The sequence below is a fragment of the Terrapene carolina genome, unplaced genomic scaffold, assembly GCF_002925995.2.
Source record: "Terrapene carolina triunguis isolate 2854851 unplaced genomic scaffold, T_m_triunguis-2.0 Scaffold613, whole genome shotgun sequence".
NCBI lineage: Eukaryota > Metazoa > Chordata > Testudines > Emydidae > Terrapene > Terrapene triunguis.
The window spans coordinates 2,118,367-2,143,573 of NW_020664964.1; the positions used below are offsets into that span (position 1 = coordinate 2,118,367).

Here is a 25,207-nt window from a genome sequence, read left to right on the forward strand (position 1 = left end):
GCCAGAGGTGCCAATCATGGAGGCAGGCACCCACAGCTGCAGCCAACAGAGGAAACAAGGCCTGCTATAAAGAAGAGAACAGACAAAGAAAAGGAGGCACAAGGGTCTAGGAGAGTAAACAGGCAACTCTCCTGCACCAGGCTGCCTCCATGAACACAGCCAAGAGGCTGAAACAGACTGCTAGACTTAATTAGAGATGAGGGTCCAAGAACTGCCCTGACTGTGGGCAAATGAAAGAGGGCCAGTCAGACCACTCAAAAGACCATACCAGGAGCTGGTGACAGTGACAAATATATCCAATACCATTAGGGCTTTGTCTGAAAGCCTCATTTTGCATACTGCCTTATTTCAGTTGTCCTTGATGGTTTAACCAAGGCAGAATGAAAATATATTGCACGGTCCACAAACAACATTCACTTTAATGGCTCCTTTACAACAACCATACAGCACACTCTGAAAACAGCAGAAGAAACAGAGACACCATAGAAAAATGAAAGGGAAATGCAAGCCAACAAGAAACTCTGCCTGTTACCAGTCACAGAGTGTACTGCTTTCAGAAAAACAGATTTGGGCACTGGGGAGTGTAAAAGCAATAATGAGCTGAATCACCTCATCCACAGTAAGCAAACTTAAAACAACCTCAAAAGGTCATTAAAATATATATAGGGACCAATAAGTGACTTAGGAGCCTAAGTCCCATTGATTTCCCATAAAATGTAGGCTTTCAAGTGCTTAAGTAACTTTTGAAAGTGGACTTAGGTGTATAGGCCTTGCTGGAGCCCTGAGCATAACTAAGGCAATGATCCAGAGTAGGCCTTTGCAGAATAGTAACACACGAGGTGTCAGCTAACCAAATAAGCACATTCCTGACTGGAGAGAATGGTACAAAAATACAGAGATCTCTCAAGTGACTACAAAAATACATTACTACAAGATGGTACAAGAACACACTGACCCTTCCTAAAGATAAGGATGGGATGACAGGATAATGGATGAGGAGGTTTTGTTCAAACTAGCAGGTACAAGGTGTAAGGATGATAACTAATAACATCTGGACTGTAATACGTAACTTGTTTGTATCAATGTATAAATGGAGAAGTCATAGGAAGGGCATCTTTGTATTGGCATAGGGCAGTGGTTCTCAACCAGGGGTACATGTACCCCTGGTGGTACACAGAGGTCTTCCAGGGGGTACATCAACTCATCTAGATATTTGCCTCATTTTACAACAGGCTACATAAAAAGCACTAGGGAATTCAGTAAAAACTAAAATTTCATACAGTGACTTGTTTATACTGCTCTACATACTGTACATTGAAATGTAAGTACAATATTTATATTCCTATTGATTTATTTCATAATTAGATAGAAAATATGAGAAAGTCAGCAATTTTTCAGTAATAGTGTACTGTGACACTTTTGTATTTTTATTTCTGATTTTGTAAACAAATAGTTTTTAAGTGAGGTGAAACTTGGGGACACACAAGAGAAATCAGACTCCTGAAAGGGGTACAGTAGTCTGGAAACATTGATAGCCACTGGCCTAGAGGACACCATCTTGTTATGTTGACTCAGCCTCTACCTTGTCACCGGCATACATGGGTTAGCATCCCTATGAGCTGTTGGACAGAGCGCTAGTACCTTGGTTTGCTGACAACAAAATTGGCCAAGTGCCTTCGCCACCAAACTGAGCCTATGGTCTTTATGAATAACATTGAGGTCTGCTGAATCAACACACTGCACTCTGCTAGTGCAGCCAACATCTGAGCTCCAAGAACAACAGTACTAGCAGCAGTTACAACTCTGCAGCACTAGCAACACTCCACAGCTCTAACAAGAAGGCATTTTGGAAATTTTTACACATACTGCATTCCGTAGGCATTTTTAGTATGTATGCTATTCTAATAAAAACATTTTCCATTAAAAGTCAATGCTGTTGCATAGCCCCAAAAGGAAAAGTGAAAGAGAAAATGGAAAAATAAAAGAAGAGATGAAGGGCTGGATCCTACTGCCATTGGAGTCAATACAAAACTCACATTGATTTAAAAAGGAGCAAATCAGGTCCTGGGAATTTGTAGTTTTGTATCAGGAGTTCCGCATAAATCTTGCTCTGATTATTTAATAGAAGTTTATCTAAAGGACCACTTAAAGACTGTGAGCTGAAATTGGTGCAATGTATACCTTCTTATGTTCTCCTCAGCAGACAGGGCCTGATTCAAAGCTCAATGAAGTCACTGTGGAAACTCCCAATGGCTTCACTGGGGGCTGAATCAGTTAATTTGTTTAAACGTTTACCAGGATGCTGGCCAATGTTCAGGTGACTTCTGTTCCAACCTTGGGGTGGCGTAGAGTAGGACTAATGTGCTTTGTACCCGTGGCCTTTCTCCTTCAGTTATACAGGTTTTTTGGAGTGTGGCCAAGTAAAAACGATGACATTTAGGAATACAAAGACAATTATGCAGATCCTGAGATTGCCTTTTGGTATATTTCTGGCCTATCCACCAAGCATTCAAATTATAACCTCCAGTATGAAAATGTGTCCAAATACAATAGCACCTTACTTTTATAATCCCAAATTACATCTCTGGAAGAGATCAGTCCTACCCTCTAGTGCACCTACCTGAAGGTACACCTAGGAAATCAAATATCTGGCAGCATACCTTTATTTTGCTAATTAAATAATTGCACTCCCAGTCAAAATACCTCAGCATAGCTGTTGGAGTACTTGAATCAAGAATATATTTCATGATTATTAATGAGCCTACATGACATATTGACACTCATTTTTATATAAATGATCCACTCAGAACTGACCCCTTCAAAATCCTAAATATATCACAGCCGGGTCATGGGCAGCCAGACCTAGTAGTCAGAGCCAGAGTCCGTAGTCATGAGACAGGAACCTTCTAGACCAGCATGTTCTAGACCAGAATTTCTGGTTTGTGGGAAATTTAAATAAACAACTGGGTTCATTACAATTCAGAACAAAATTAATTTTCAAAAAGGCAAAATTTCCAGCAAACCATAAATCCCACATTCTGGCCAGCTCTACTAATCAGACTGTTTTCTGCAGTTTTTGCTCAACAGTCGATCCCCTTTGCTGAGTGCCTATTTGCTTTAAGTCCTAAACTCCCCTTTAGTCCATTGTCTTTCCCTCTAGCTATGCCTTCCTGACCTAAAGTCAGTAAATGAATTTAAACAAAACAAAAGCAAAACTCATGGTACTAACATGACTTTTGTAGCCATCGTATTGTTCACTCTGCCTATTTGTTCTATCCATTTCCCCCCACTCTGTCTCTGTCCTGTCTATTTAGATTCTAAGCTCCTCAGAGCAGGGACTGTCTCTTACTCCGTTTGTACAGTAACTAGTGCTATGTGGCCCTGTTCTTGGCTAGCCCTTAGGGCACTACTGTAATAACCATGATACATAAATAAATGAGTATTAACTCAAAAACCTTTATCTGTTATCAATAACTGTTTACTAGTTATTAATCATCAGCCATGATACTGAACTTATTTACTGGTAAGTCAGTATGTGATGAACATCTAATGAGCTAGGGACTTGACCCTCTATACCCCAACTTGTAGAGCTACTATGTTCTATGCCACAGTATGCTTGTTGAACAGAGAAAACATACTTATGTTTAGGAAAGCAAGCATTTCATGTGTAGAATTGACTGCTTGCTTTTTCTTTATCCTTGGATGTGACTATTTGTCCATTATTGAAAGGTGTTAGGAAACTAGTCTGTGTTTTGAGAACAGAACAATCACTGACACAGCACATACATCCTTCCATAGGTCTCATAATTCTTTTTAAAATGTGGCTATGCATTTTCTCTCTCCTGGTGTAAAGCCCTCTGTTGCAGCTACAAATGCCCCTCCCCTTACTTCACCTAAAGGGATGGGGGGTGAGAGGGATTGTAGAGAGGTACAGGCAGGGGACATGACTGAGCTCCTCTCCACTGAGCCTCCATTAGCCTAGGTACCCTAAAGACAGTTACATAAGTTAGAGCAACCCCTAGGCTACTCCAACTTATGGCAGTGCTGAGGTCAGGAAACCATTACCAGCTCCCAAATGCCCCACTCCCCTGAGCCAAACAGACACAAAACAACAGGGGAGATTCTCAACATCTCTCTGTGATTTAAATGCTAGAACAAAGTGCCTTGCATGTAAAGACAGTTTGAAGTTACTGTGGATTATGTTGAAGAGCATGTCGGGGGTAGTAGGATAGGCCACAGAGGACAGTTCCATAACACACAAATGAATGGGGAAAGAATAGTATTTGTGTTGTATTTTTTCATTCCTAGTTTAAGAAAAGCACACATTTTTCTCTGATGTGGAATATGGCCAACACAGAGCACTGCAGGGAGTGTCTCAGAGATAATGCTAACATCTGTACAATCAGAGATGAGAAAAGAGAAAGATGAAACCTTTTTCATTGACATTAGGAAGAAAACAGACTTTTCTTCTGCTTCCCTAAAAAGTACCATGATACATCCCTGTCTTACCACTATTGCAACAGTGACAGCTGCTGAGTAAGAGTCAAAATATTTCCAAATGACATATAGCAATCTAATTTTGAACTTTAGGTTTTTACTCCTTTGCTGTGATGTATACATTTCTGTTTCTCTATGCAAACACTGCAAGACTGCCTTGGGAGGAAAAAAAAACAATTTTTGCTTTTTTATAAAATGAGTCTAAAGTCAGATTTTGCCATTTTTGTTTTGCCTGCATCTTTTATTTGCAGTGTTCACATAGGACAAACTCTGATTCACTTAGATTTCTTTAGATTAATTCAATATGAATACAAATTTTGGGCCCTTAAAATTAGTTTATTCTTTTCAATCAGATACTAATAAAGGTCCAGATCCTGCTCCCCATAATTTCAACAGGATCATGTGTGTATGCTCGGTATATGGATATAAAGTGTAAATTTGGGGGAAATGATTTAATTGCATGATGATTTTGTACCAGTCTTTAATTTATACATATTTCTCTTAATTTCAGAAATCTTTGATTTTACATATTAATACTTGGTTTTGTAATGAATGTGTCACACAATTACAATATTCAGAAGAAGAGATTGTTTTGACTCTTCAGTTTTAATTATATGAATAGAACAATTTTGAGAAGTAAATGTAACGAGGATAGCTTCTGTAGTTAGTAATACTGGAATTCTTTCTTATTTTTGGCCACAGATTTCTTATTCTTTGGAAAAGAAAAAAAAAAAAGCCTACAGCAAGAAAAATACTCTGGCACCACGAAAGAATTCCTGTATCAGGGCCAGATACAGCAAGTCCTTACTCTTGTTAGTAAAAATACTGATTTCGATGGTACTATTCACATGAGTAAAGGCTACTCGCTTAGGCCCCAATTCAGGAAAGCACTTGAGTAGATCCTTAACTATAAATATGGCCCTACCAAATTCACGGCCGTGAAAAACGCACCACGGACCTGGTCTCCCTTGTGAAATCTGGTCTTTTGTGTACTTTTATCCTATACTATACAGATTTCATGGGGGAGACCAGTATTTCTCAAACTGGGGCTCCCAATCCAAAAGGGGGTTGTGGGGACATCACAAAATTATTGTGTTGGGAGGGGGGTCACGGTATTGCCACCTTTACTTCTGCACTGCCTTCAGATCTGGGTGGCTGGAGAGCAGCAGCTGCTGGCCAGGCGACAAGCTCTGAAGACAATGCCCCACCAGCAGCAGCACAGAAGTAGGGGTGGCAATACCATACCATGCCATGCTTACTTCTGTGCAGCTGCCTTCAGATCTGGGTGGCCGGAGAGGGCTGGCTGAGGGCCCAGCTCTGAAGGCAACAGCACAGAAATAAGGGTGGAAATACCATACCATGCCATCCTTACTTCTGCACTGGCAGAAGCTCTGGCCACCCAACTCTGAAGGCTCTGAAGGCAGCGCCACCAGCAGCAGCAGTGCAGAATACCACAACCCCCCTACAATATCTTTACAACCCCATTTTGGGTTGGGACCCCTACAGTTATTGGGGGGGAGGGATAACTCAGTGGTTTGAGCATTGGCCTGCTAAACCCAGAGTTATGAGTTCAATCCTTGAGGGAGCCACTTAGGGATCTGGGGCAAAATCAGTACTTAGTCCTGCTAGTGAAGGCAGGGGGCTGGACTCAATGACCTTTCAGGTCCATTCTAGCTCTATTCATATTTATTTTATTTTATTTAGTTAGTTACAACACCATGAAATTTCAGATTTAAATATCTGAATTGTGAATAGGTGAATTGTTATTCGACTTCTGTGCTAATCATGGATTGTCCATAACAAATAAGACTGTCGGAGAAAAAGAGAGTTCTCACTCTCAGGTTGGGTGCAGCAAGTCAGATACTTTATTATCTCTAGCAATTGCATGGAGGGAGAGAGCTAAACAGGTCTCTCTCCAGGTAAACAATTACAGCAAGCATTTATACCTTTGTTGCATATTATAATGAGCAACAGCTGCATTTTTTTATACATAGGTCATCCTGATATCTTATTTTTCTCACCTCTATTTAGACTATAGTCTACATTCCATACTTATCTAACACAAGGTCGCAACAACTTCTCACACAGTTCTTTCCCACTCACCTCACACAATCCTTGCTTCTACAAATCTTGCGTTATTAGGGTTACAGCTAGTCTGACTCTTGCTCACATAAGGGGACTGTTTGACTATGAAATCCCCTTCAAATCCCTGTCAGTTCTTTCTCTACTTCCACCATGTTCGAACACCAGGTTGTTCGTAAATGTACTTGGTACCAGAACACCTTGGGCCAAAGATCGATGATCAACTTTACAGTCGTCTTGTCAGACCTAAGGCCATATGTTCTATAGACTCCGGTGAAGAAAGTGGCAGAGCTGCTAACTGATGACCACTTGGTGGTGAGTTGGATCTGATGCATGAGATGCTGACCGGATAGACACAGGAGGCCCAAATGATCAGTGCATGTTGCCTAGGAATGCCTCATGGAGGATCCTGCGCAGAAAGACTTCAATTCCCACCTCCGGAAGAACTTCTCCTGCATTCTGGGTGAGGTCTTGGACATTGATTCTGAGTGGACCATGTTTAGGGCCTCAATTGTTGAGGCAGCCATGGAAAGCTGTGGCCTGAAGGTAGTTGGTATCTGTCATGGTGGCAACCCTGGGACCCGCTGGTGGACTCCAGTGGTGAGGGAAGCTGTCAAGTCAAAGAAGGAAGCCTTCTGAGCAATGCTCGCGAACTGGACTCCTGATACAGTTGAGAGGTACCGGCTGCGGCTGTGGTGGTTGTTGAAGCCCAGGCTTGGAAGGAGTTTGGAGATACCATGAAGAATGACTTCCAGATGGCCGCAAAGGTGTTCTGGCAAACCATTTGTCACCTTAGGAGGGGTTGGCAGTATGTTGCCCAGGCTGTACTCAGCAAGGGTCGTGAAATGCTGACCTTGACTGAGAAAATCATAGAGAGGTGGAAGGAGCACTTTGGGGAACTCCTCAACCCAATGTACACCCTCCCCCCGCCCTTCCAGGAGGCAGCACCGGAAACCTCCGGCGAGATCGGATCTATGTGCCTTCATAGTGGTAATGCAGCAGAGGTGGGCGAGATTTGCCCAGAGATGTTGAAAGCACTGGACAATGTTAGGGTGTCGTGGTTAATGCGCCTCTTCAATGTTGTGGGGAAGACAGATGTAGTACCTCTGGACCGGTAAACCAGGGTGGTGGTCCCTATCTTTAAGAAAGGAGACCAGAGAGAGTGTTCCAACTATAGGGGGATCACACTCCTTAGCCTCCCCAGAAAAGCCTATGCCAGGGTGCTGAAGAGGAGGTTACACCCGTTAGTTGAACCTCAGATTCAGGAGGAACAATGAGGATTCCTTCCTGGCCATGGAACAATGAACCAGCTCTTCGTTCTCTCACAGATACTCAAGGGCTCGTGGGAGCTTGCTAATCTGGTCTACCTTTGCATTGTAGACCTGGATAAGGCATATGACCGCATTCCCCGAGATGTCTTGGGGAAGTGCTGTGGGATTATGAGGTGCCAGTACCACCTTTTCATGCTATCTGGTCCCTCTATTCTCAGAGTGAAAGTTGCATTCGCATTCTTGGCATTAAGTTGAGTTCGTTCAAGATGGGCGTTGGACTCTGCCAAGAATGCGTCTTGTCCCCACTCTTGTTCATAGTTTTCATGGACAGGAAATCAAGGTGCAGCCGAGCTGTGGAGTGCATTTGGTACGGGGACTCGGAAGTGACATCTCCGCTGTTTGCAGATGACGTTGTCCTTCTTGCTTCTTCAGACTGTGATCTCTGATGCGCACTCGAACGTTTCGCTGCGGAGTGTGAAGTGGGTGGGATAAGAATTGGTACCTCCAGTTCAGAGGTCATGGTCCTCGCCCAGAAGAAAGTGGACTGCTCTCTTCAGGTGAGGGGGGAGCAGCTGCCCTTAGTGGACGAGTTCAAGTATCTAGGGATCTTGTTCATGAGTGATGGCAAGCGGGAGTGTGAGATCGATCAGTGGATTGGTGCGGTGGTGGCAGTGATGTGGGCGCTGTACTGATCCATGGTGGTGAAGTGGGAGTTGAGTTTTTGGACGAAGCTCTTGGTTTACAAGTCGCACTACGTCCCCATCCTCACCTATGGTAATGAACTTTGGGTAATGACCGAAAGGACAAGGTTGCGGGTACAAGCAGCGGGAATGAGGTTTCTCCACAGGGTGGCTGGGCTTACTCTTTGAGACAGGGTGAGGAGCTTGGCTATTCAGGAGAGTGTTGGAGTACATCTGCTACTCCTCCAGATCGAGAGGTGCCAGCTGAGGTGGTTTGGGCATCTGATAAGGATGCCCCCTGGGAGGCTTCCGTTGGATCTATACTGGGCACGTCCCACTGGGAGGAGGCCCCAAGGCCAACCCAGGACACACTGGAGGGATTATATCTCCTGACTGGCCTGGGAACAATGGGGAATCCCCCAGGAGGAACTGGAACCTGTTGCGGAGGACAAGGAGGTCTGGTCCTCCCTACTCTCCATGCTGCTGCTGCGACCCTCACCAGGAAAAGCAGCATAAGAAATATCTGAAATCATTAAATTTATGATTTTTAAAATCCTATGACTGTGAAATTGACCAAAATGGACCATGAATTTGGTAGGGCCCTAACTATAAACCCATGCTTAAGTCCCACTGAAATCAAGTGCTTACATGTTTTCCTGAACAGGGATGGATTTAAACATGTGTTGAAGAGCTTCCTTGAACTGAGGCCTTATTGGTTTGCAGGGGTGGCCCACAGGATAGCAATTCAAGTTTTCAGATGTATGTTTATTGAAAGGTAATTCATTCTTTCCCCAAATATGCAATTAAACATCTTTACTTACACAACAGAACACTTTTGCTGCCATTTGCTCATCAAACTGGCCAAGGATTATCCGAACATCATTACCCTGTGGACAAAATAACGTATATCTAAGTTTAATGCAGTCACAGGCCTGGAATAAACTATATTCAAAATCACTTCTTCTAAGGGCCCAATTTTGTCACACTTACTCAGACTGAGGAATATTGTACTTTTTGAGTAGGCCCTTTGAAATCACTGTGAGAACTTGCAGAGTAAGGTAGAACATAACAGGTAAGATCCTCAGCTGCTGGTAAAAGCAATTTTGGAGTGATGCTAATTTACACCAGCTGAAGATCTGGCTCATTATGAATAAAGGTGGCAGAGCTGCATTTCAAACAAATAATTGAGAAATAACAATATTGAGAAGAGAATAGTAATACTTATTTTGTGTAGCTACATATTACTATTCAGTAATACTAAGAAACAGCACAGATCAAAAGGATATTTGATTTGCTTTGTCTTCATTTTGCACTTAAAAAGCAATTGCAAATATCCATGGATATATATTTTACAGTACAATGTCAATGATTTCACCTTATCAGTCAACATAGACGATGGACACTTGTAAATGAGATAACACACATTCACCAACTTTGATAGCTCCTAGACGTTTTATTCATATCGCTACTCTTTCCATAGACAGTAGAATACATCAATGCCTGGGGGGGAAAAACTGCTTTGCGAATCCACAATTGAAGTCAATAGTCAATGGAGATCATTTTGCCTTCATGCCCAGAATATGTTAATGAAATTTTCAGATGACTTCAGAAACTGGAGCTAACTTTCTGTTGATGTGTGAAAAAAATAGTACAGACAAACATTAAACACAGAGCAGTCCATTACAACTCTCTGTAACTTAATACTTAATTTCACACAACAGCTGGATGATCGGACAGGGGTTGAGCAAGGTTTTTTTTATGGGTATTATAAAATGGTTTGTTAGCTTGCTAGTTCCACTTCTTTTTGCGAAGCAAAATATCAAGCTATTCAATTTGAGTTTAAATGGTGGAAAACATTTCAGTTATAATTATTTCGCTTTATTATAGATTTTCAGTTTAGATAACTTCAAAACTGTTTTTTCTTATATAGCAAATAATATATCTCATCAAGAGGTACAGTCTGGAAAGAACTATTTTGCTCTTAAAATTATCTGAAACTAAATAGTTTTTAGCATTTGCAAGTTTTGCAGTACATGATTTTCTTTGGATGTTCTTAACCTGTGTAGTTTCACTAAGCTTATTTATTTTGTTTACTTAGTCACATAGTAATAAAATACTCTGTCTGAAACAGATACATTTAAAATCTAAATCCAATTAGCTCACATAAAACCAAGAAAAATAAGTTATTTTTATTAAAAGGAGTCTCATTCATATGAGTCCAAAAATGTTGTTAAAGACAAAAGGGAAAAAATATATGACAATGAAACAAACACACAACTCAACCAAGTTCTGTACTTTAAAAAATTATAAAACTATCCTGATTGTTTTGAGACCCTTAACTGAATTGTCAGACTTCTGTACACATAAAATCTCAACTTAAATATTGCATTATCTAAAAACTAAACTGAACTAAAATAAAATCAATAACAAAATTTGCTGAAAACAAAAAATGAAATCAACAAAATCTGTTAACGTTGAAATTTTAAACTCATAAAAATACAGTAATTACATTATAGTTCCCACAGCAATAAGAACAAATTTTTAAACTAGAAAATGTGTTTTCTTGTTGTTACATAAAACAGAAAGTATTTGAGTTACTATCTTTTTTTATTTTTATATCACCTTTGGACTGAGAACAATTATAGGAAATTTCAGCCCAAAATATTAAGTTGTTAGTCACTGAGAAGACAGGTTTGAGAATCTTATTCTTTACTATAGTGACTCTATAATTATTTTATTGCAAAATATTATGCAAATTGCAAAGCACATTATGTCCTCTTCAGTAATACCCTTGTCCTTCTTAAACATCCTCATTGCCTACAGGGGTTCTCATTATACTGATATCACTGTGTAATTAGTTTGGCAAACAACATATAGCCTGAAATCTTTCTACTTTGAACACAACTGTGTGTTCTATGTTTAGTATCAGGAGGTAGCCGTGTTAGTCTGTATCTACAAAAACAACAAGGAGTCTGGTGGCACCTTAAAGACTAACAGATTTATTTGGGCATAAGCTTTCGTGAGTAAAAACCTCACTTCTTCGGATGCCCAAATAAATCTGTTAGTCTTTAAGGTGCCACCAGACTCCTTGTTGTTTTTGTTCTATGTTTGCTGTTTTTGCAAGGAAAGAAACAAACATTCAAGAAATTCTTTTATTAAATGTTTATGAAATGAGGCCAGATTGTCAAAATAGCTCAGCACCCAACCGCTGTAATTTAGGCACCTAAAAAAAATGACATGATTTTTCAAAATAGCACAGCTCCCATTTAGGAATCCAGTGTGGTGTCCAGAGGTGAGCCCAGCTGTCTCTTCTCCTGACTCCCTCCAGAGTTAGGGAAGCTCCTGTTTCATGTTGTGCTCTCACAGAGGGTTGGGGAATAAGCCACTGGGGCTATGTGTTATCTCTGGGGGATGGTTGTGGGGTTATGTTTTCTCATTTCCTACCCCTTCCTTGCGCAACTGTTGTGGGAGCTTTTGTTCTATGTGGTTGCATAAGGGATTTAAAGCAGAAGAGGCTTTATGAGGAAGGTGTTGCTAGCATAAGAGACGGCAAAGAAGAAGGCACAAAAACACTTGCAGGAGAAGTGGAGAAATGGATAGCACCACCAGCAAACCAGAATCAGGGAGAGAAACTATTGAACATACAAGAGTAGATAAATAGAGAGGGGCAGAGCTAGGGAGGATGTCTAAGGACAAGAAGCATGAATTTAATGTAAGTTCTGAGCACTCACAGCTGCCAAGTCAATTAGAGCTGTGCTTTGAAAATACTGAAGTGCTTTAAAATACTAAGTACTCTGAAAAATCAGGCCAAAAGTGGGCACCTAACATTAGTAGACAATTTTGGTGTTAATCTCTCTGTGCCTCAGTTCCCCAGTTGTAAAGGGAGGATAATAATACCATCTGTTCTCACAGGGGTGTTGTGCATTAGTGTTTCTCTCTCATTAGTGTTTGGGAAGCACTCAGATGCCATGATGTCAGCATCACAGAAATGTCCAGGAGGAAATTAATAATTTTGTATTCAGTGCAGTTTCGGATGGTAGTTAATAAAATCTAGGGACACACATCGAATGAAGAAGATAAAAAGAAATATTGAATAATTGCCTATTCATAAATGAGTCAGGAATCCTGTGGGAAAGAATAGGATGTGATCATGTCATTAAAGACTGTATCATAATGCATACACACAAGACGGTTGAATTAAAATTGCATGGGTAACCTTAATTCCAGCATTTCCTAACTTTGAAGGGCTTAACTTTGCAACCTGAACATTCTTTTAATGTAGGATTTTTGGATGTAATATACATAGAGGAAAAAAGAGGAGAGAAAGAGAGACAGATAGATCTTTTGGTGCTGTGCAGCCAATTCACACTGCACTGCCTCCATAATCTTGCTGTAAAATAAGAACACAAGAACATAAGAATGGCCATACTGGGTCAGACCAAAGGGCCATCTAACCCAGTATCCTGTCTTCTGACACTGGCCAACACCAGGTGCCCCAGAGGGAATGAACAGAACAGCTAATCATCAAGTGATCCATCCCTTGTCGCCCATTCTCAGCTTCTGGCAAGCAGAGGCTAGGCACACCATTCCTGCCCATCCTGGCTAATAGCCATTGATGGACCTATCCTCCATGAATTTATCTAGTTCTTCTAATTCTTCAACAATCTGAAGAAGGATCACCCCAGAGTAAGGATCACCATCCAGTGGGATAGAGCCAATGCAGGGCTCTTATGTCACATACTCTGCCTGTTGCTGGTGCAGCAGGGAAAAAGGGGCATAGCTGGAGAAAAGGGGATGTGGCATTTTTGTTCCCCCTGACCATTATGGCCTGCAACAGAAACAGTGGAGTGCAAATGTGAGCTTTAAATCTCTGCCTTGCACTCTGCCATTCTGACATAGCCAGAGATTTGGCCCAAGATTAATTACCTCCCAGTGCTCAAAGGCAATTACTGCATGTAAAAAATACTGATGCAATAAAAATAATATAATACCCATATAATGTTTATATGACTGATTTCCCAGTAAGGCAATCTTAATTTTTGTCTTGGGTTCTAGCCTTAAGGATAATCCCCTTAATCTTCCCTTTACCCCCACTGCTCTCACAGCCCCTCCTTTTGGACTCAAAGATTAAGACAGAACTAATTTCAGAGCCAGAAAATTCTGCTTTAAATCAACCAGAGGAATCATCAGTGTGTGACACAAGGCATTTGATCCCTGTAAAGGATGAACATAACATACTAATTTAACAGCACTCCCAATTCCTCTCAGCTGAAGAAATGGGTGACTGGGCCTACAAATTAGAACAATACATATCTCTATTATTCAGGAACCAGGCTCACCCAGAATCCTATATTTTTTAATGCTTTCAACCTTAATTATGTATAAATCTCCAGAGAAAATGCGACTTTCATGAGTAAACTGGCGGTTGCCCAGCTTTGCTAACTTGCTTTATGTTACTGTTACCCCAGCAACATAGCTTGTGAATCATTTATTAACCATTGTCAGAAACATATTTTCAAATCAAGCCAAGGCAATCACTCTCCTTTTCATTTACTAAGGCAGTTCACTGAAATATCAAATCAAGAGATGGGAAAATCCCCATGTCACAAGTGCTAAAGAAAACAGAGGACCAAATTCAGCAGTGATGTCAAAAGTAGTGTAAGATACTTGAGAGTAAAGTCAAGTTAATCAATTTGATGTTCCCTGGGAACTGCCATTCTTTCTATCTCTATCCCTTCCCTACCTACATGGGATAAGTAGGTGCCCCACCCACATTCTTTCATTCATGCTCTTCCACTTTAACCCCCTCATTGTGACCTGCTGCTGGCTGACCTTGCTTGGGTAAGTCACTTCACCTCTCTGTGCTTCAGTTTCCCCATCTGAAATATGGGGAGAATGTAGGGTGACCAGATGTCCCAATTTTATAGGGACAGTCCCGATTTTTGGGTCTTTTTCTTATATAGGATCCTATTACCCCCCCACCCCCATCCTGATTTTTCACACTTGCTGTCTGGTCACCCTAGGAGAATGATACTGACCTCCTTTGTAAAGCATTTTGAGATGTCTAGATGAAAAGTGCTGTATAAGAGGTAGGTTATTATTTTTGTTATAGGCAGGGCTGGTAGTAATGCCTCTTATTAAGATTGCCTCACATTTTAGGCCCTGTTTTCAGTTGCTTATAACTTTGCCAGACTTTAATCATTTGGGCCAGGTGTCTATGTTAGGTATTATTAATATTGTTGTTGTTGTTTTGGAAGGTGGGGGAAGCTATTGAGATGTTTCTGAGGAAAAGGGTAGGGAAAACCTGCAGTCAGGCTTGGCCGTTGAGGGGCCCTCAACAACTGCAGCTTTGATTCCTGCCATCTTGGAAGTGGTAGACAGTCTGTTTCCTATAGCTGAGTATTTTTAAACTCAGCCAAAACAAAGGCTCATGGATAGTAAACATCTGCTAGTAGGAAAAAGTATTAGGCTGGAACCCATGGATTCACATTTAAGGATAAAGACACCAATCACCTGAAATAACCGGTGTGCAAGGTTTATTCCTTGGCTACACTCAAAATAAAAACTGCCAGCTATCAACCACTGTTGGCAATATGATTTCCTTGCATAGGTCTCACTATTGCCTTGGCACTAGTGGTCTCTCAGAGGGATGATGCACAATGATGTCACTCCCCACGGGATCTAGAACAACTCTTGCTGATTTCCAACAGGCAGAAATATTCCATCTCCCAGTGAGAACAGCTCACTGGTTACACTGAGCTAAAAAACAGCCTACTTGACAGGACAGCCTTCACATACTTTCATATACTGATCTGTGGTCTAATTGAACACATCCCTGGTTTGTGTCGGGAGAGACATCTATCAAATAACATTATATTCTGCACTCTCCTTTTTATAGCACCAAAGATTTTCACCAAATGGTTGGCTTTGATAACTATTTTTATCAGAGGTCAGATCATCTATGTCTGTATTTAAACTCTGGTCCTCAGTAAAGTGTGTATATTGTTGTTATCCTAGGAACTTTGTGTAAACAAAGAATGGTTTATTTTCATCCCCACACAAGATAGGGAGTCACTGGAGTCCTGATAGGCCTCAAAACTGCAAGACTTTCCTGCCAGAGGACTCATTCAACTGGGTGACACCTGTTATCAGGCTACATGTGAAACTTCTGTGGGCTTGCTTTTAGATATACCACCATCATCTGAACACTAGGAACACCTAAGACATTGTGGTAATAATAATGGTAGGGTCCAGATATTCCTGAATGTGATAGATGACAGATTTCTTCACAAAATAGTCATTGAACCAACAAGAGGTAATGTAATTTTAGATTTAGTACTGGTAAGTATTGAGGACCTCATGGAAGAAATGGTTTTAGAGGATAACCTTGATTTGAGTTAATTCAGTTTAAACTAAATGGAAGGATAAACAAAACAAGTCCTGCAACTAGGAGTCTTGATTTCAAAAGGGCAAACTTTAAAAAAGTTAAGGAAATTAGTTAGGGAATTTGACTGGACTAAAGAACTTCAGGATCTGAATGTGGAGGAGGCTTGCAATTACTTTAAATCAAAATTGCAGAAACTATCTGAACCCTGACTCCTAAGCAAGTGGAAAACATTCTTAGGGAAGGGTTTGTGACGTTGCACCCCATAATGCTTTATAGAAATATGCTTATGAATGTAAATATGACATAACTGGAATATGTTTTATGCTAGATATGCCATGTAATATATCTGTGCAAAGGTTATGTTCTTTTGCATGTATTCATCCTATTTGTACAAATGTATCATTCTTGTATCTGAAACTAGGAATATAAAATATAACTCTGAAGTCCTATTGTAGTTATGCAAAGTGTGGGCCATTAATGGTGGCTTGGAATCTTGATGGCTCCCATTAACCAGGACAATTGGTTGTAAATAGCTCTGTTTACTTGTAAGTCTTCCTGTATACATGTGTGCTGGCAAGTGGGAAATGAAGTCTTACAGTGACGTGATCATGTCACCTGAACTGGAATCCATCTTTAACCTGGTGCTTTTCCATCTAGAACAGTGGTTCTCAAAGCCGGTCTGCCGCTTGTTCAGGGAAAGCCCCTGGCGGGCCGGGCCAGTTTGTTTACCTGCTGTGTCTGCAGGTTCGGCTGATCGCGGCTCCCACTGGCCGTGGTCCACCGCTCCAGGCCAATGGGGACTGCGGGAAGTGGTGTGGGCCGCCCTTTCCGCAGCCCCCATTGGCCTGGAGCGGCGAATTGCGGCCAGTGGGAGACGCGATTGGCCAAACCTGCGGACGCAGCAGGTAAACAACCCGGCCCCGCCTGCCAGGGGCTTTTCCTGAACAAGCGGCGGACCGGCTTTTCCTGAACAAACGGCGGCGAACCACTGATCTAGAAGGAGGAGTGGGAACCCAGAGAGGGACAAAGGATTCCCGCCTTGTGCAAAAGATATATAAGTGGGTGAAACAGAACAAAGGAGACTGCAGTCATGATGTGCCTAGACTACCTCTGAGCCCGTTTTCCCTGCCAGCTTGGGACTTCTGTACCTTGCCGTGTTTGAGCCAGACACACTTGCCCACTGCAAACACAGATCCAAGTCTGAACCATGTCCCCCACAAGCCACAGGCTTAACTAAAAACAGCTTAAGAAGTGCTCCTGTCTCCAGCACTCAGATACCCAGCTCCCAGTGGGATCCAAACCCCAAATAAATAGTTTTACACTGTATAAAGCTTATACAGGGTAAACTCATAAATTTTTCATCCGCTATAACACTGACAGAGAGATATGCACAGCTGTTTGCCCCCCCCCCAGGTATTAATACTTACTCTGGGTTAATTAATAAGTAAAAAGTGATTTTATTAAATACAAAAAGTAGGATTTAAGTGGTTCCAAGTAATAATGGACAGAACAAAGTAGATCACCAAACAAAATAAAATAAAACATGCAAGTCTAAGCCTAATACGGTAGGAAACAATGCGGGTAAATCTCACCCTCAGAGATGTTCCAATAAGCTTCTTTGACAGACTAGCCTCCTTCTCCTCTGGGCCCAATCCTTTCCCCTGGTATAGTCCTTGTTCCAGCTCAGGTGGTAGTTAGGGGATTTCTCATGACTGCAGCCTCCTTTGTTCTGTTCCACCCCCTTATATATATTTTGCACAAGGCCGGAATCCTTTGTCCCTCTCTGGGTTCTCACCCCTCCTTCTAGATGGAAAAGCACCAGGTTAAAGATGGATTCCAGTTCAGGTGACATGATCACATGTCACTGTAAGACTTCATTTCCCACTTGCCAGCACACATGTATACAGGAAGACTTACAAGTAAACAGAGCTATTTACAACCAATTGTCCTGGATAATGGGAGCCATCAAGATTCCAAACCACCATTAATGGCCCACACTTTGCATAACTACAATAGGACCTCCGAGTTATATTTTATATTCCTAGTTTCAGATACAAGAATGATACATTCGTACAAATAGGATGAATATATGCAGAAGAACATGACCTTTGCACACATATGTTACATGGAATATCTAGTATAAAACATATTCCAGTTATGTCATATTTAGATTCATAAGCGTATTTCTATAAAGCATTATGGGGTGCAACGTGACAAGGTTGCAGACCAAAATGAATGAACAAGCATCTCAAACAGATTATTAAGGGAAGCAGAAAGCCTACGAGGAATGGAAGATGTGATGGATCAGCAAGGAAATTTACCTTTTTAGAGGTCAGAATGTGCCAGGAAAAAGTGAGAACCACCAAAAGCCAAGCAGAGTTGAACCTTACAAAGGAATTTAAAACCAATTATAAAAGGTTCTATAGCCATATACATAAAAAGAAAACAAGGAAAGAAGTGGGACCGCTAAGCACTGAGGATGGGGTAGAGATTAAAGATAATCTAGATATGGCCCAACACCTCAATTTTTAATAAGAGTGAAGAGAAGCTTGGGGGCAGTGGCAGGGTGGCTAATGGGAACAAGGATATGGAAATAGAATTACCACATCTGAGGTAGAAGCCACACTCAAACAGTTTACTGGGACAAAATCATGGGGCCAGGATAATCTCCATCCAAGAATGTAAAAGGAACTGGCACATGACATTGCAAACCTAATAGCAAGGATGTTTAAAGAATATGTAAACTTGGGGGTCACACCCTATGACTGGAGAAATGCAAATATAGTACCTATGTTTAAGAAAGGGGAAAAAACGTGATCCAGGAAACTATAGACCCATTAGTTTGACCTCAATTGTATGTGAGGTTTTAGAACAAATTTTGAAAGAGAGAGAAATTAAAGATATAAAAGTAATGAAGATAAAATACAACATGGTTTTACAAAAGGTAAATTGTGCCAGACCTATCTGATCTCTTTCTTTGAGAAGATAACCATATTTTCTAGACAAAGGAAATGCAGTAGGTCTAATCTACCTGTACTTCAGTAAGGCATCTGATACAGTTCCACATGGGAAATTATTAGTTAAATTGGAGAAGATAGGGATTAATACAAGAATTGAAAGATGTGTAAGTAATTGGCTAAAGGGGAGATGACAACGGGTCATGCTGAAGGGTGAAGTGTCAGGCTGAAGGGAGGTTACTAGTGGAGTTTCTCAAGTATTGGTTTTAGGACCAATCTTATTTAACATTTTCTCTAATGACCTTGACACAAAAAGTGGGAGTGTGCTACTAAAATCTACAGATGACAAAAAGTTGAAAGGTATTCCCTATACAGAGGAGTAGAATATCATACAAGAAGATTTGGACAACCTGGAAACTAGAGTAATAAAATGGGATGAAATATAGTAGTGCAAACTCATGCACTTAGGGAATAACAACAAGAATTTTTGCTATAAGCTGCAGGCATATCAGTTGGAAGTGACAGAGGATGAGAAAGACCTGAGTGCATTGGTTGATCACAGGATGACTATGAGCTGCCATTGTGATGTGGCCGTGAAAATGGCTAAGGCTATCCTAGCATTCATGAGATAGGGAACTGTTATTTCCATTGTCCAATGCACCGGTAAGATCTCATCTAGAATACTGTATGCAATTTTGGTCTCCCTAGTTTAAGAAAGATGAATTCAAAATGGAACAAGTGCAGAGATGGGCTACTAAGATCAGAGGAATGGAGATTCTATCTTATGAGAGAAGTCTTATAAGGAGGAGACTTATAAGGAGACTGAAGGAGCTTGGCTTGTTTAGCCTAACTAAACAAAAGCTAAGGGGAGATATGATTGCTCTCTATAAATATATCAGAGGGATAAACACCGGGGACAGAGGAATTATTTAAGTTAGGGACCAATTTTGGCACAAGAACAAAATGATATAAACTGGCCATCAATAAGTTTAGACTTGAAATTAGATGAAAGTTTCTAACCATCAGGAGTGAAATTCTGGAACAACCTTCCAAGGTGAGTAGTGGGGCAAAAAACCTAACTTGTTTTAAGACTGAGCTTGATATGTTTATGGAGGGAAGGGTATAAGATTGTTTACAATGGCATTTGGCCCATCCACATTAGGAAATCTCTACAACAGTCAGAGATGGGACACTAGAGCGGGAGAGCTCTGAGTTTCTATAGAGAATTCTTTCCCAGGTGTCTGGCTGGAGGATCTTGCCAACATCTCTGGATCTAATTTCCCTTGCCTCAGGTCAGATTGGCAGAGACCTTGTGTGTGTGTGTGGGGGGAGTGGGGTGTTCTCCTTCCTCTGCAATGTGGGGGACAGGTCACTTGTTCATTTAAACTAGAATGAAAGATGGATTCTCTGTAACTTGAAGTCTTTAAATCAATATTTGAGGACTTCAATAACTCAGCCAGAGAGGTTATGAGCCTATTAGAGGAGTGAGTAGGTTAGTTTCTGTGGCCTGCAACATACAGGAAGTCAGAGTAGATGATCATGATGGTCCATTCTGGCCTTAAAGTCTATGAGTCTCCAGCATTCATTATCCATTATGCCAGTGGTGTAAGGCCCAATTAGGAATCTTTTCTCAAAAGATAATGCCCATTGTCTCCTGCTTTGCTCCAAATATAAGCAAAAGCCAACTTCACTGAGATGCACCTTTGTCTTAGACTGGGCTCAGACATTCTCTTTCAATCCACTGATTTGGGAGGTCCTTCCAGAAGTCAGTAAGGAGGGAGCAAAGATGTTATCAATTACTCTGACCAGTATGGAGCAATTTTGCTGTCCAAATCCTGGATCTGATATTGCTATCCACAACTTCTGCTTTCCAAACTATGGGATCTCCCATACCAAGGTGGAGAAGTGAGTTTCCACTGTGGTCCAAAGTTTCTGAGTTTTCCAACTTGACTAATGGATTGTTGGGACACTCAATGAAAGGAGTTCTTCTGGTGCCCAAATGATTCTACTGGGAGCAGGAGAATTTGACTAGGCAAACCTTTTCCAGAGGATTGGGAGATTCCCCATCTAAACAATTGAAAAGTTTAGTTGTGCTGCTGGCAGACCAGGTGCCAGCTCATGCCAAGATCCCTATGTCTCAACTGGACACTGACAGATACATAGCTGGCTATATCTGGCTCACTTGTGGTTTAATATTGATAAAACAGGTATTAGAAAGTGTTTAATGTTTAGACTCTATTGAATACTTGTGAGTTGCTGAATGCATTAATCTTACTTATAATTAAGGCTATGATTTTGTGATGGTTACTTTTAGTAAAAGTCAGGGTGCCCGCGGCAAAGACTGGGGAGCTGCGGGGGGCCTCTGCCCGTGGCTGCTGAGCAACTCCGGGGTCTGCTGGGAGCTGAGGTGGGGCACTGACTGCTTGCAGGTTGCCACCGATGGGTGGCAGCTGGTCAGTCAGTCAGCGGAGGCTGGGCTGCTGCAGGGCCCCCACTGCTGGCCGCGGCTGATCAGCTGCTGGGGCGCCCAATGTCACGGATTCCATGACTTCCACAACACAATCTTAGCCTTACTTATAATATCTGTGTTCCATATTGCAATGTAATATTTGAACACTTCTAATGCAAGCCTCTATGACTGTATGAATCACCATACAGGAGAGGGACATTAATTAGTATGAAGAGCTGCACTTTTACAGAAATTATTATACCCCTCCTGAAAGAGGAAAGCCGTCAATACCAGATGGGCTATGGTTGAATCGTACAACTGGAAGCTCCCTACATCTGGATTGAAAAACTGTCAACCAAAGGACTGAAAACTCTTATTATTGTTCTGCTCTCCTCCCTCTGAAGATGAGTCATGCAAATGGACTCTTCCCACCAGCTGAGTTTGCAGCTCAGATCACATGGCAGCAGGGGGATAAAAACCCCAGACAAAAGGAACCAAGGATCTTTATGCTGCTTGGAGTTGAGGGGGGACGAGGTGTTTCTAGGCATAAGCAAGAGATCCCCAGCTGCGTAGCCTGGGTTAGCCCTTAAAGACAAATAGAGTTTGCTTATAGAGTTTATAGAAGCCTATATAACCTTTTGAAACCTAAGAATGTAACTCATTTGTGTGTCTATGTTTGCTTGCTTTAACCTTAAAAATAACTCTCTAATTTCCTTTTCCTGTTTAATAAATCTTCATACAGTTTACTATAGGATTGGCTACATGTGTAGTCTTTGGTGTGAGACCAAAGCATAGTTGACTTGGGGTAAGTGACTGGTACTTCGGGTTTAGCAGTAACCTGAATATTGCCATGATTCTTGGTGTAAGGGGCCATCTATCATAAAGATATGCTCAGCTGGACAGCAAGACAAACCAGAGTAAACCAGGGGACTGTCTGTGACTCTGTGTTTAGGTTGGACATCAGGAGAAAGTTCCTATCTGTCAGGGTGGTTAAACATTGGGATAAACTGCCTAGAGAGGTTGTGGAATCTCCATCTCTGGAGATATTTAAGAGTAGGTTAGATAAATGTCTATCAGGGATGGTCTAGACAGTATTTGGTCCTGCCATGAGGGCAGGGGACTGGACTCGATGACCTCTTGAGGTCCCTTCCAGTCCTAGAGTCTATGAATCTACGTGTTAAGGCTGTCAAAGTGCCTGTGGAGTTCAAACTTGGTGCAGTTGGTTGGTGAAAACTAAATTTAAAACTCACAACCAATTTGGGATTTGTGCCTTGGTTTTTAACAGCCTGAGGTTGGTACTTGTGCTCCTGTGTCACCATTGGAAGCTTCCCAGGAGTAAATGAGAGGGTCTTCCTTTGCTTTAAACTTGGACTATTTATTATACTTGGAACAGTTAAAATGTCTTTGTGTTCTGTCAGGGTGCATTTGGTTGCAACTTTTCATCCTGTGATGCACAGGTTGACAGTCTTTGCTTACCTTGCAGTTGCAAAGTTTTTAAAAGGATTGCTTTATGGCTGCTTGGGTAGTTGGTGTGCTGTGATAGCAATGGAAAAAAAGAGACTGGATTCTCCATTGCAATGCATGGGGTGTGCTTTGATTATTCTAACAGGGCAGGTTCTGCGGACACAGGGAATATTCCTTTAGAGAGTAAATCTCCTCTGTCATGGGAACTCACCACGAAACTGACTGTACCTCTGGACAAAAACTGATCAGATTGCTTTCTGTTCTATATCTCTGTGAAGATATTCATTACAGTCAGAACTTCTGCCCTGATAGTAAGTGAGATACAGGCCAATGGCTAATCCTCCCTACACCATATTCAATACAATAAAATGTGGTCATAAGAATGGCCATACTGGATCAGACCAATGGTCCATTTAGCCCAGTATCTTGTCTTCCAACAGTGGCAAAGCCAGATACCTCAGAAGGAATGAACAGAACAGGGCAATCGGGAGATCCATCCCCTGTCATCCAATCTCAGCATCTGGCAGTCAGAGGTTTAGGGACACCCAGAGTATGGGGTGGCATCACGGACCACCTTGGCTAATAGCCATTGATAGACCTATCGTCCCTGAAGTTACCTAATTCTTTTTTGAACCCAGTTATACTTTTGACCTTCACAGCATCCCTGGCAACGAGTTCCATAGGTTGACTGTACGTTGTGTGAAGAAGTAATTCCTTCTGTTTGTTTTAAATCTCCTGCCTATTAATTTCATTGGGTGACTCCTGATTCTTGTGTTGTGTGAAGGGATAGATAACACTTTCCTATTCACTTTCTCCACACCATTCATGATTTTATAGACCTCTATCATATCCCCCTTTTGTCGCCTCTTTTCTAAACTGAACAGTCCCAGCCTTTTTAATCTCTCCCCATATGGAAGCTGTTCCACAACCCTTATAATTTTTCCCTTCTCTGTCTCTTTTTCTAATTTTACTATATCTTTTTTGAGATAGGGCAACCACAACTACACACAATATTCAAGGTGTGGGTGTACAATGGCTTTATATAGTGATATTATATTTTGGTCTTATTATCTATCCCTTCCATAATAGTTTCTAACATTCTGTTAGGTTTTTTGACTGCCTCTACACATTGAGTAGATGTTTTCAGAGTAATATCTTTCTTGAGTGGTACCAGCTAATTTAGACCCCATCATTTTGTATATGTACAGTTGGGATTATGTTTTCCAGTGTGCATTACTTTGCATTTATCAACATTGAATTTCATCTGCTATTTTGTTGCCCAGTCACCCAGGTTTGAGAGATCCTTTTGTAGCTCTTTGCAGTCTGCCTGGGACTTAACTATCTTGAGTAGTGTTGTATCATCTGCAAATTTTGCCACCTCACTGTTTACCCCTTTTTTCAGATAATTTATGAATATGTTAAATAGGACTAGTCCCAGGACAGACCCCTGGGGAACACCACTATTTACCCAGAGGTGAAAGTAAGCCGGTCTGGTCCGGCATACCAGTAAGAAAGTGGGTGCCGGTACACAGCCGACCGTACTGGGAGGGCTGCTGATGGGGGTAAAAGGGGGAGCTGCCCTGGGGCCCAGTGATTTAAAAGGGCCTGGTGCTTCCAGCAGCGGCTGCAGCTACCCCAGGGCTCTGGTGGTGATTTAAAGGGCCCGGGGCTCCGGCGGTGATTTTAAAGGGCCCGGGGCTCCGGCGGTGATTCAGAGGGCCCGGCTGCCCTTTAAAGGGTCATGGGCCGGGCAGCACTGAAGGGCTGGGTGGGGGAGTCTGGCACCAGCCATGCCCCTTCTGCCTGAGGCCCCACCCCTTCTGGGGGTCCAGAGCGCCCCCCCCCACCTTGCCCAGGACCCCGGCCGCCCTGCGTACCAGTAAGTCATTTAAGTTACTTTCAGCCCTGTATTTACCTCTCTATTCTGCAAACTGACCATTGATTCCTACCCTTTGTTTCCTATCTTTTATCCAGTTACTGATGCAGGAGAAGACCTTCCCTCTTATTCCATGACTGCTTACTTTGCTTAAGAGCCTTTGGCACGGGACCTCATTTAAGGCTTTCTTAAAGTACGAAATACACTATATCAGGGGTAGGCAACCTTTCAGAAGTGGTGTGCTGAGTCTTCATTTATTCACTTTAATTTAAGGTTTCGTGTGCCAGTAACACATTTTAACATTTTTTAGAAGGTCTCTCTCTATAAGTCTATATTATATAACTAAACTATTGTTGTATGTAAAGTAAACAAGGTTTTCAAAATGTTTAAGAAGTTTTATTTAAAATTAAATTAAAATGCTGATCTTATGCGGCCAGCCTGCTCAGCCCGCTCCCGGCCTGGGGTTCTGTTCTCCTAGGCCGGCAGTGGGCTGAGCGGGGCCTGCGGCCAGGACACCGGCTGGCAAGGGGCTGGCAGCTGGGAC

General features: G+C 41.8%; 1 protein-coding gene across 1 annotated transcript in view; it reads right to left on the reverse strand.

Annotated features, from left to right (window-relative positions):
• The window catches only part of GABBR2 (gamma-aminobutyric acid type B receptor subunit 2), an 860,826-nt gene that overhangs the window by 437,782 nt on the left and 397,837 nt on the right, over window positions 1-25,207 (reverse strand). Inside the window, exon 5 of the mRNA XM_026659240.2 lies at window positions 9,352-9,417. Coding sequence (XP_026515025.1) covers window positions 9,352-9,417 — 66 coding nt within the window. The remainder of the gene's footprint in view (window positions 1-9,351; window positions 9,418-25,207) is intronic.